The sequence below is a fragment of the Echiichthys vipera genome, assembly GCF_963691815.1.
Source record: "Echiichthys vipera genome assembly, chromosome: 21".
Lineage (NCBI taxonomy): Eukaryota > Metazoa > Chordata > Actinopteri > Perciformes > Trachinidae > Echiichthys > Echiichthys vipera.
This window is the reverse complement of record NC_139846.1, coordinates 15,863,262-15,876,435: the sequence shown is the minus strand read 5'-3', so window position 1 is coordinate 15,876,435 and position 13,174 is coordinate 15,863,262. Positions and strand designations below refer to the sequence as shown.

The window sequence follows — 13,174 nt, the reverse complement described above, 5'->3', positions numbered from 1 at the left end:
TTTTCTTTTTTGTTTCCCTATGCTCTTTTCCTCTGTGAGTACTGGAATGTCTTGCCTGTCTCTTTCTACAGTCAACTATTCCCAATCTTCTTTACTCAAACACACAGAATAAATGTATAAACAGACAGAGAGCAGGGGCAAACTGTGAAACAGGGGATGGCCGGTTTAGTTAAATATTAACTTGGTTTACTGACAGAAATGAGGTCATGCAGTGTGTGCATCTGGAGTGGGGGGGTCCTTACATACTGCCTCTACAGCATAACCATAGATTCAGACAACAAAAAAATGTGCATTTATTGACAAATTATCATTCAAGTTTGCATGATCGCTATCACAGACAAGTCAATTAGATCTGTACATGTGGACCCAGACTGAAAAACACAAAGCAGCAGTTTCATAACTTCCAGTGTTGTGCAATCTCTACAGATACTAGGTCTTCTTAATTCAGGCCCAGTGTATTTTGACATTTTTGGAGACATTCATAAGTTTAGTGAGAAAACAAAATTACCCACTCAACACAAATTAGTGAATGATAAAAAACAAAACAGTTATTAAAGTGTCCTTTATGGTAAGTCTGGCGTTCGAGTTTGTGTGAATCATGTACTGTATGTTTTGTATGTACACTTCCGTTCACGGTTTCTTGACAAGAGGCTAATATTAATTATTTTACATTATCAAAATGTAAAAAAAGGTCTTCTTCCTTCAAGACACTTTGTGCCACACAAAGCTTCTCATTTACAAACGTGTTTAGGTCAAAATCATGGAATGAATGCTCTGACATTAAGGTGGTCCTTCAGTTTGCCTCCAAAATGAACAGGTGTGAAATGAAACATGTATGTGTTTCAAAGTCCACGTAATTTATCAGTTCTGTTCTTCCTTGACAGGTCCGTCGTTTCCTCTGGGTGTAAAGGTGAGGGCCACACTGTTGATACAGAACCTCTGACCTGTCGGGTCTGGTCCGTCATCAAACACATGACCCAGGTGAGAATCACACTGAATCAAACATAAACACATGAAAGTCATAAACCAGTTAAAAATACAAAAAATTGCTTTGAAGGATTTGAAGGAAATTGTGCACGGAAAATGTGAATGCAAAGTATTCATAAGATACGTGTAGAACAATTCTAACTATACTACTTTATTTTTTAAAAATGCACACAAATCTATCTTACCTAGACCAGCCATACTAAGCAAACTGGCTTCGGCTTCATAGCTCCAAAAACAACTCACATTTTTACAAAGGACCTCAGTCCCAGCACTACCCAGGCTGTTGTCAGGGCGACGAATGATGGAGGCAAGGCTTTCGTCCCGCTCCCATGTCCCATGAGCCTCTTTGAATGCTGGCCAGCCTGTACCCGAGTCATACTTAGCCTCTGAACTATCAAGAGAAAACACACATTCTGTTATGGCTGTCTGAATAAAAAATAAAATAACTCATACCATGACTTGTGGGGAAATGTCCCACAAGGCAAAAACTGCTACCTGAAAAGTGGAGAATCGCAGCAGACACAGTGGTACATCCCCACTTCAGAATGGTTAAGGTAGATCCCACTAAACGGCTGAACACACACTCACGCAGCGTTAGGAGCAGAAACACTTGACTAACAGTTAAGGATGATTTCACCATGTTATTAGTTCTTCAAGTTTTTTTATGATAATGATTTTGTAAGTGCAATACAGAGGCCTGCACTTTTTATTATAAATAATGTTATTAATTTTTTTGTGTTTCATGCTGAGAGCTTCATATTCATAAAACACCAGTTTGAAGCCTGTCTTGTGAACCTGACACAGGACAACAATACATGTGATGAGCAAAGTCCACCAGGGACTGTGCTGATGCTTATCAGAAATGATGTATGTCAGTCTGGTAGACTGAGATAATGTTGTTTTGACATAAATCACTGTATGGATCATGCATGCTTTAGTCTACTCACCACCTCAGTCCCTTTCTCTCTGGTGACTACATACTGTTCTGGGGTCAGTTTCTTTTGCCAGTCTGTAGTCTCATTGTAGCGGGTGAGGGACTGCAGGCCTGCAGAGGTTACAGTGAAGAGGTCACAGAGGAGTTTTGACGTGTGCATACTGAACATAGCAGAAGAAGAAGAAATCCACTGGCCCTGATCAACCAAGAAGCCTGATACACAGACATTTAAAAAGCCTTTGAGAGGAATCAAATGAAAAACAAAAGCATAAACCAGAGCAAAATTTCCTAAACCTTTTCAAAATAAAAGGCACAACATTAGAACACAAACCTATCACACTATAGAAAATTGAGAAAATGTTATCACTTAACTTGAAACTAGGGCTACAACGAATGATTAGTTTAATTGTCTATTAAGCCGTTGATTATTTTCTACATTAATCGATTTGTTATTTGGTCCATCAAATGTCCAAAACTCATAGAGGAGTGAAGAAACCAGAAAAGATTGACATTTAAGAAGCTGTAATCAGAGAATTTTATTTCAAAGAATTTGGTCAAACGAATTAATCGATTATCAAAATAGTAGGCAATGAATTTAATGACAAATTAATCTTTACAGCTCTACTTGGAACTGGAAGGGTAATATTTCTAAACAAAACAGTCATCAAATGTAACTTAATTCTTACTCCTAAAGTAAAACTCACATAATCACAAAAATATTGTTAACCCCTGCAATCCCACTTTTGTTGTTTTTACAAGCACAAGCAACTCTGCTGCATGTCCCTTACTCGTGGAGCTTCCTGAGAACACTGCAGCATGGTGCACCTGCGGGAGTTTGCCGCCTGAGATACTAGATGATGTTCAGTTAACCTCCAAAGAACGGAGTGACAGTCGAAAGAAATCAAACTTCCCCACAGTAGCCTACCTTGAGATGTGGATACGGTGCGGATGAACACGGGGATCTTCTTCGGTAACACCGCGGATCTGTGCGTCGCCTGCTTAGAAACTGCTACACAGAGACGGGCGACGATACGAGACATGTTTTCTGCTGCTGCTGCGGCTCCTGCTGCTGGGTCAAGTCTGTCTAAAGTCAAATGGTGATATCAGGGAGCCAAGTGCGCTCGCTGCGTCGGGATTGTTCATGCGAGTTCGCGCCGGTCCTCCCTTTGGCTGATAGACGCCGTTAGCTGGGTGACCCGGTCAAATATCACACCTCCAGCTATATAGGTTAAAGTTGACATGGGTCCCTGGCTTATTATTGCTAGGCGATGTGCAAAGAGCACCATAACTGTGTAGCAGCTTTATGGCTTGAAAAGAACTGAATTGGGGGGTAATAATCTGGTTGGTGGTCAGGGTCAGGGCACATTTATTTCTATAGTCCAGAATTGCAAATTTGCCTCAAGGGGGTTTGACCCACATTTACCATAGGAACAGTGTTTCACGTTTTTCAACCAAAATTCTATCCAATGGTAAAACTAAAAGTATAATAGGAACTCTAACTAAATGTCTGACACATATTAGAGGAACTAGGCATGGTGCTGCATGCAGTATGACAAAAAAGTACATTTTTCTTTCGATTAAATGACTTAAGTTGAGGCACAAACAGCATATAAAGGCCAGCTGATAACCAACTCCAACTTGCACAGTCTAGCTGTGTGTGGTGCACTGGGGCAGTTTGACCCCACCTGTCTTTTATCTGCAGTTACAACACTGTGAATCCTCTGTGGCAAAGAACCAGGTTAAACCAGTGAAATTAGTGTAGAAGAAAAACGGCATTTTTTTATTTTGGCATCAGCAGCCACCAAAACAATCAACTAACAATTTGACTGATACTCTATTGTATGGTTTAAAGGTCTACCATACAGCAAATATATATTCAGTACATGTCAATATCTGTAATGCATCTCAGTAACAGCATTTTGTACACAGTATTTCTACACTATAGTGTTGGTCTATATAGTCTGGTAGTGCACAGCAGCAGGAGTGCTGGCTGTCAGTAGGCTTCCGGGCTGGTGCATAAGGTCTACTATGTAGCGGCGGGGCTGCGGAGAGCGCTCATTGCCGGAAGGACTTTCATTGACGAGGAGTACTTCGTTCCAGGCCCGGTTGTAGTCACCCCTGACAAGTGTGCAGCTCATTCCGATGCAATCAGCCAAACACTGAAAAGTGAAAGAGAGGACACAGGAAGGGGTACTACGATTTGGAAACCAGAGATGGATAGAATGGAGATGGTTATAATAATGATAAATAAGTGTAGGATAGGGAGAACTAAAAGGATGTTAGAAGATGTTGATGACATGTTAAGTCTGCAAATGTGGGGGGGGGGGGGGGTACCTTGAACAAAAGTGCCCTATGGCAGTAGATTCCCCTGCTGATCAAACCGATGGGAACAACATTGGACTGTAGCTGAAACTTGAGCTCGCTGAGATGCAGCACCCATGGAAATTCGTGCAACTTTTCCATCTCCACTGCTCCACCCATGGCTTCACTCACCAGCCTGACATTCAAATCAATGCACACAAAACCCATTAGAATGCAGGAACCTTCAAAATGTGTGTTGTTTTGTGTCCTGAAGGCTCACGGTGCTGTGTTTTATAATGCTGTTACATCAGAATCAGAATCAGAATCAGAAATACTAATATACCCAGGGGGAAATGATTTTCTCCAGCTATACAAACAACATATTTAACAACAATATTATTATACAGATAACATATATTTGGAAAAACATATTATATATTATTATTATTTTATATATATATATATATATATATAATATCACATTTACAATAGTAATATATACAGAAAGCTAGAGCCGTAAAAGGCAGCAAGCAGCTTTCGCGCATGCGCACAATCAAAAGTGTCTGTTGTGTTGTGTCACCATTACTAACACATCATGAGCTAGTGTGCAAATACAGTTCCCTAGGTGTCTAATTAGTCAATTAGTTTCCATGATTCTGTAAGAATTGAAAACTCCAACCAATCATATAATATGAGATGATTTTCTTCTCTATTTGGAGTGACATTTCAGACGTGTAAGTAATGTGCTGACTGCTTTAATCCGTCACCTGGCCAAGGCGGCGCACTGCTCTCGTTCATCACTCAGTGGAAGGATGGATTCTTTGGCCTCTTTAACTAGAACCTGCAATGAGACGTCATCCATCATCTTCCACGGCGTCTCTGTAGGAGACTCAGGCTGGGTCTCATCTTTCTGTTTTTCATTGTCTTTCTTCTTCCTGGACAGAGAGACAGTGAATTAAAACAAAAATCTCAGTCAGTGTCTTTAAAATAGGGAAGAATCTCAATGGTGATTTTACAGTGCTACACTTGGAATGAATGAAGCTGCATTTCACCATAACTAGTATCTTTTGTGTTTAAAATTTGCATGAATTACAGATATTTAAAAAAAAAAAAAAGAAACCCACCAATTTTTAAATACCAATCAATGTGTTGAGATTTATGCTACTGGCAAAAAATAAGCTGGGCGGTATATAATGATACTGTAAGTGTTCCAACATCCACAGACACCTTCACCTTGGTGTCCTGCGCTCTCCCTTGCTGCTGGTGTCTGCTTCTGATGGGTAGCTCTGCCTCTCTTCCTGCATATCCACTGTTTCTCTGCCACAGAAGCATGAGGATAAAATTGTTTATAAAGCTGAACACAGCAATGGTTTTCTATTTTAAACTGTTCTTTTTGTACAATTTAAGTTGTTTCCATGTGTGTATAATATTTAGGTTTTTCTGTCTACCCTTGTTATGCACAATTTGTAGACTGGAATATGTGTGCCTCTGTGTCAGAGAGGTCCTATTGTTCTTGAGTAGTAGATGCATACAACACATGTTGAAAACACATAAAGCACTCTTATAATAAGTAATAACAATACATAACACACGTTTAAGATAACGTGACATAAGCTTCGCCATCATGTCTTACCAGTCCAGCACATTTTCATGTTCTTGAGTTATCATGCAGACGAACAGGCACAAAATCCAAAAAGTAATTAGTTTATATCAGTTATTAGTTATTAAAAGTTATACAATGTGCTGCATGAGTATGAAACCAAAAAAAATTATTCTTGAAACTTGGGTCACTCTAAGCCATGGATAAAACCATGGCTGAATTACATAACACGCTGCTTAAGAATGCCTGAGATTGTTTGTGTGTGTGTGTGTGTGTATGTGTGTGGGGGGGGGGGGGGGGGGGGGGGGGCGCATGGTGGAGATGGAGTGGACTAGAGGTACCCTGAGGGGGTACTGCTCACTTTGGCAACGGTAATTAATTAAAATGCTGGAAGCTAGTGGGAGCATTAGTGTGTGTGTGCATGTACAGCCTTAATATATAGTTTTTATTTATTTTTTGTGCGTGTTGATGTGTGTCTCTCAGCGTGCATGTATATGTTGTGCAGTTGTGCATGTTTGTGCATGTAAGTCTAGTAGTCTAAAAAACCAAAGGCTCTTTTACTGTGAGTGTGTTGCCATCTGAAAAAATGTGACCGTTTACCCTGAGAGGCCACGCTAACAGGGTGCACTGGAGGCGAAGGGAAGAGAGGGAAAAATAAGAAGGTAAAGGAAAAAAAGAGGGAAGCACTGGATTGGATGAGACAAGGGGAGGGTTATAGAAATCTAACCGTCACAATAATTTGTACTGACAAACTGTGTGGTGTGGCTGGTATTTTAGGAAACTTGCCAAGTCTAAGGCAATGATCTACCGCCATCTGTGTGGTTGTTCTTATTTTCACACTCTGTAGTGCTGGTAGTGGTAGTAGAGGCCCAGTTAGCTGTGATAGTTTGTCCAAACTTGGGCTGCAACCATGGATTATTTTCATTTTTTAATTATTATTATGTGATTTTTCTCAATTGATTAGTTCTTTGGTCTGTAAAATGTCAGAAAATGGGGGGAAATGTTGAGCCGTGTTTCCCAAAGACTAATTTGACGTCCTCAAATGTCTTGTTTTGTCCACAACTAAAATATATTCAGATTAATGTCATAGAGGAGTAAAGAAACCAGAAAATAAATTTAAAAAAAAGCTGGAATCAGAGAATTTTTACGTTTTACCGATTAATCAATTGTCAAAATTGTTGACAACTAGTAGTTGGCAGCTCTAGTCCAAACTTTTCATTTTTACTGGGTTGGAATATGATGCCTACAAATAATAAACAATATTTAGATCTATTTTTTAAAGACTTTATGTGTGTATATATATATATATACACATACTCTGTTCCTGTGTTGACAACAACGATTGGACGGTGTTCATTGACAGGCTGCTTGGACAGTTCCTCTAAAGTCAGAATCCTCTGACCTGCACGAGCCTGAGAGAGACACACACAGAGGAAGAGATGATGTCATATGTAACACATGTTAAAATATCCTTGGCTACAATATGTTTCCTTCTTAATGAAAGACAAATGAAACAGACAAAACTGTTGTTATAATCATATTGGTGAAACAGATCAGTTCAACAAGCTTCGAACATAAACATGTTTTGCAGATTCTTATTTGAATTTAACTCACACTCCTTTAAGTACCCTGTTTTACATCAGTTTTTAATGCTATACATACACACACCTTCCCGGCATCATAGAAGCCATCAGTAATAACGTCAGAGGAGGCCAAATGACCTGTCAGGCTGTATTTCACAGACAAGTTGGAGTTAAGTAGGCTGTTCATGGCCAACTTGCTAAAACTGCTCCTTCGATTCACTGATTGGTTGATTTCCTGAAGTATTTCCAGGGCTCTGAGACACACAAACAGATTTTCAGACATTGATGATAAATATAAAAAACATATGAAGAAAATGGCCCATACTTCAATATGGAGCCCCACATACTACTGTCCTATACTGCCATCTACTGGCTGTTTAAGATATTACTCTTAGTTGGCATCAACACGCTACACTTTTACTGTGCTGTAGCTTTACATTACTTAACATCACTCCTCCAGTTCTACATGTCATGATTCATCAGTCATGTTCTTATGTTGTTGTCATCTTTCATCTCAGTGTCTTACCCAAATTGGCACATCTCCACAGCGGCGTTCACATCACTGGCACAGACATTGATAGCCAAGCATGAATTGTGCAACACCTCCTTATGATAGGAGCGCAGCAAATTGACCAGTGGGTGAAGGCCTCCAGCACTCTGAAGCTATGTAGGATAGGGAGAGGATTTAAGGTAGACAGAGAAAGCATAAAAAATACTGTTGGACAATTTCTAAGAAACTATTGTTGATAATGAACTTGTTTGTTTTTTGTTGTATACAGTTTGTTGTGGGTTAACAATATAAGCAGTAACAATAAAACTAGAAAACATCTAAGAATGGGATTCCGCCAGCTATGACCTGAAATCAAGCCAAGGGCCTACTACAAGACAGCTACCCCCCTACCACACCCATCTTTGAACATAGTCTTCATTTTCATCTAAACTAAACACCTGTAACATTTTGTGACTGCATCTTGTACGCTTATCAGGCCAGCAGTGTAAAGTGGGGGGTACTTCCTACCCCCATACTTCTAACGCCCTTGCTCAGACCACACCTATTTTCGAATTCAACCTTAATTTTGATCACAACTACACACCTGTAATGTTCCGTGACTGTATTTTACCCGGTTGCCATCGTGTTGACAAAATATGGCCGCCCCTCTGTACAATACTCAAAAAATCTTCTGTGTTACTTTCTGCTACAGTTGGTGTCTCCAGGACCACATGTTTCCATGATGAAACACATAGACTCACAAGGTTAAAACAATACCAGCGTCCCTCTTGCAGCTGGTAACAAGTATCAGTCACACTAACTGATATTTCCTTTATGCTAAATTTCATAATATTCTTGTCATTAACAAACAACAACAACAATGCAGGAGTCTTAACCATCGTTAGACACAAACACCAACCTCTGCCCTAGCTTCCGTATCACAGGCAAGCATTGCCAGGCACAGTGTGGTGTTGACCAGAACCTGCGTATCTGTGGACTTTAAGGGTTCAACCAGAGCCTGTATGGCTCCATGTGACAAGATACTGCAGCGGATGACCTCCTGTCCTGCCATGTTGCCAAGTGTGGCAGCAGAGTTGGCCACTGTCCTCGGACAGCCTCCATACAGCTGCTGGACAAGGATCTCATGGCCCCGTGCCTCGTACACTGCACTGCAGATAGCACAGAAATGGATGGGAGATTTACTGCAGGACATACAGAGCTGACTATAAATGCAGTCTCGTAACATAACATACAACGTATAATTTATGTAATGTGTGTGATATGTGTGCTTTGCACAAATAAGCTGAGTAGAAGGGAATACAGACATTAAGGGTAAGGATAGTGAGGGAATGCTGCATGGGAGGTGGAGTTAAATGCCCTGAGTGAGAGCTGAAGGAGACAGTAATACTGAAATATGAAGTCAGACAGTGAGAGATGATGGGTATAGGGGAGATTTGTCAGAGGAATAAAAAGGTGGATGAGAAAATGGAGAAAGGGAGAGAAGAGAGGTAAAGATACAGTATATTCAGTGAGGGAGAACGATGAGAAGACAGATGAAGCATTAAATCATCCGTGAAATAGCGCAGAGGAAGGCACACTGTTCAACTTTAAAATACCACCTCCTTCCAAGCCTTGGTTTTAGAGACTGCAAACTTAAAGGGATAGTTCAGATCTTTTAAAGTGGACTTATATGAGGTACCTATCCATAGATGGTGTCTTAGGTGGCTAAAATACTTTTTGCTGCTACCCCCGTCCACAGCAGCTTTTGTGCCTGCTTCTCCAAACAGGTGTGCCGACCGCCATCTACTGACAATGGATAAGTACTGTATACAACCCCAATTTAGAAAATCTGAACCGTTCCTTAAATGTTTTACATATGTGGAAATGACTTACTTTGAGTAACTTACTGTACGTATGACATTAACATTATCTAATAGGTTGCCTGTCACTCACAATGCGTTGAGCTGGTTATTATGTGTGAGGTTAGAGAGGGCCTGGGTTGCTGCTTCTCTCAGCACCAAACTCTCATTGTTCAGCAGCTGTACAACAGCAGGGATACCACCTGAAATGCACATAAATTCCAACTCATGCACGCTTCATTGTGGCGAATGAATTGATGTTAAGGTTGTGTGAATGTGAATGTACCCAGGTCTCTGAAGCGGTCTTTGCTGGGCGGGTGAAAGCTCATGACGGGCACAGCCTGGCAGGTAGCTGTTTTCACGCTGGTGTCCGCCACAGACAAAAGCTCTACCAGAACCTTCTCCACATTCTGATCATGGAGCAGTTTGCGATTCTCAGCTGCACCCGTGTACATGCACACACAGCGAAGCACACACAGGAGACACACAGATATACGTAGTATTACCCTTAGGACTTTCAAAAATAAAGTTGGAAAGTATAGACATTTTTTAAAATACATATAATTATTATTTTGATTCCTTCTACTCTTACAGCTTTGAGCAACCCTGGAGATGCATTTAACAGCGTTGGACTGAATTTCCGGTGTGTTGGGGGTGAGAATAAACTCCATCAGCTTCGTCAGTCCTCCGTCCTTGTGGATCAGATGTAAACTCTCAGTGTCGCTCACACAGTTAGCAACAACGTGTAAGGCCTCAGCATGAAGGTCACTTAAGTCCTGTAAGAAATAAAAAGATAGATAGGGAGCAGAGGATGTAAAGGACACAGACCTCAAATGGGATTAAAAAGGGCATTGTGAGTTGAGAAGTATTAATTCAAAGAGAACCATTTCCAGCTAATGGTGCAAAGATAAACTGCATAGGTATATACAGTATAAGCGGTTATTACCTCCTCTTCTCATCCTCCTAAGGTGCGGGATGAAGACATACATGTTTATGTTCCCAAAAAAGCATGCGTTCTCTCGTTGACACACACACCTACCGTGTTACTGAGGATATCCATGAGCTTCTCAAACCCTTGCTCTTCCCTGAAGGTGTTGCGTGCGTCTTTATCAACGGTGACATTCTGCAGCGTCTTTAAAGCCAGATGCTGAATGACAGGGAAGTCTGACTCCAACAGCCTCAGAAGTGGAGGGATCCCACCCAACTCATGTACTGCCAGACGGCTTTGGTGGTCCTTCATACACAAGACAGCACAACACAGGGTACAAGACAACAACAATTTTTGACCATTGAATTTCACCCGTACCTTTGTAACTTTCTCTAGGCTGACGACTTTGAGTCACCTGAACCAGGTTAAAGATGATCTCTAGTGAGTTCTTCTCGACATCAGGGTCTGGACTGGAAAGGAGCTGGATTAGAGGTGGCAGGCCCTTGTTGTCAAAGATCTGGACCTTACAGACGAAATCCACTGACAGAGAGACCAGGCATAGTGTTGCAAACTCATGGATGACTGTTTCTTCTTGAAAAGGAGAGACAATTATGTGGTTTGTTTGTTTATTGCAGCTTATATAAGGTAAATATCGACTTCTGAATCTATTCATCTTGTGATCAAAATGACGCACCTTCAAGTGACAGTTTGTCAATAATTGATGGAATGACATCTTTTTTTTTCAGAGCACACTTGACATCGCCTTTCAATGGAAACATGAGACAAAGTGAAATAGTTTTTCAGTGGGCAAACTCACTAGTCACTCAGTCTACGTCAATAAAACAGTGAATTCTGTAGCCAGTCAACAAGTCTGTAAAAGTCAATCGCCTGACAAGCAGATGGATGGTTAGAAAGTTTGTCCGTGTGTTACCAGCTTGTCACATCAGTTGTATTGTAAGCCACCAAATGACTCAGGATGAATCTACATTGATTTTGTGTGTTGTCTGACACACCGTTAGTGGCCATGATGCCCAAGGCCATGAAGGCGCCACGTCTGACCAGCTTGTTGCTGTGAGTGATGAGCTGACAGAGAGGCTGCAATGCCCCAAGTCCCAGCAGAGAAACCTTATTCTCGTCTCCTAACAACAGGGGGAGACAGTGAACATGGAAATTAGGGATTGTCCCAAACAGACCTAAGTGCCTGTGAGCATTTTTTATGTATTAGTGAAGCTGTGAAGATGAATGTGCAATGGCGGATAAGAAGCTAAAATTGAGTGCCCTTCAACATAGTAATACACAGTAATTATTTATGTCAGCTCTTGGTGAACAAAAAATATAAAAGTGCATTATGAGCAGAGAATGGAAACAAATTAGATGATATTGTAGATTGCATTATAAAAGTCATAAAACAAGATAAGATAGTGGTCCGCAACAAGTAACTTTTGTGCTTTAAAGCTGCACAATTGGTCACAAAAACTAGAGTTAGCAATGGGTAGTCTACTACTGTACCTTTCTCTGCAAATGTGTGGATTGCTTCACAGGCTTTGACTAGGATGTCTTCCTCTGGGGAGCTTAGCAGCAGCACGACTGTTGCTGGAGTTTTACCCTCAACAGGTAGTGGCTCAAACTGTGAGTGTGAGGGGAGAGGAAGAGATGTGAATGCTTTTATAACGTATAATATACCCTAAAAGCATATACTGTGTTCACCCCGGGGACAACCACGTATCTCATGGTTGTCCCCGGGGTGAACACAGCAGGCCTATATGCTTTTAGGCAATATGGGCATCTGTTTCAATGGACACGAAATAAAGAAACACGTTAAGTTAGGTATACATTTCCAAAGGGTAAGGATGTAAAGGCTTTTTATTAACGTTAGCCTATCTGAATATCTCACCGTTTCCTTGCATGGAGTCTCGCTCTCCTTCTTCACTTTCTTCCCCATTCTGTGACCGAGATGAATAATTATCATTAACCACAGGCAGCCTTTCAGTAGTTGCTCAATGTAGCCCAATCATCTCTGTGAACTGCAGTCATGAATATAGCTTAGCAATAGCCGGCTAATGTCACTCAAGTCGGCCTGACGCGCTGTTCACAAAAGACGCTTAGAAAACAAACAGACAACCCTGCAGATCACTAGCTCAGATGTTCACTATGACTTACCTATTTATTTATTTTTACTAAAGGGAAAGTTCAAGATTCTTCATGAGCACGACAGCCCGCAGGAGAACCAGGCAGTAGGTTTGGTGTTGTGGAAAAGAGGTTGACACTACGTTGCTAGGCAACGCGTGCCACGTTGTTCAAAAGGAGGGTTATTATTGCTTTAAACATGTTGCAGCAATAAGCCAATTTAATGTTAAAGTAGCCTATATTCGAGGTCACTGACTTTAATTGTAGACTGGACAGAGTTTGCTGACGTCAACACTGCTGCCATGACTATGTTTGTTAAGGCTGACATAAATAAATACATTAAGTCAGGATTTGTGGATTGAAGT

General features: G+C 40.9%; 2 protein-coding genes across 2 annotated transcripts; both read right to left on the bottom strand.

Annotated features, from left to right (window-relative positions):
- Positions 1–777: 777 nt before the first annotated feature.
- msrb2 (methionine sulfoxide reductase B2) lies at positions 778–2,961 on the bottom strand (the record flags this gene model as incomplete). Its single annotated transcript, XM_083935721.1, has 5 exons — positions 778–993; positions 1,231–1,378; positions 1,483–1,559; positions 1,935–2,032; positions 2,847–2,961. 5 exons carry the CDS (start codon positions 2,959–2,961, stop codon positions 862–864), a joined length of 570 nt encoding a protein of 189 aa, XP_083791847.1. The 3' UTR covers positions 778–861.
- Positions 2,962–3,873: 912 nt separating this feature from the next.
- On the bottom strand, positions 3,874–12,624 carry armc3 (armadillo repeat containing 3; the record flags this gene model as incomplete). The annotated part of the gene is made up of 16 exons (XM_083935884.1): positions 3,874–4,080; positions 4,256–4,418; positions 4,990–5,157; positions 7,140–7,234; positions 7,491–7,659; positions 7,932–8,068; positions 8,815–9,064; positions 9,849–9,957; positions 10,041–10,193; positions 10,347–10,530; positions 10,794–10,988; positions 11,098–11,273; positions 11,377–11,445; positions 11,696–11,821; positions 12,192–12,309; positions 12,577–12,624. 16 exons carry the CDS (start codon positions 12,622–12,624, stop codon positions 3,874–3,876), a joined length of 2,367 nt encoding a protein of 788 aa, XP_083792010.1.
- Positions 12,625–13,174: the final 550 nt, after the last annotated feature.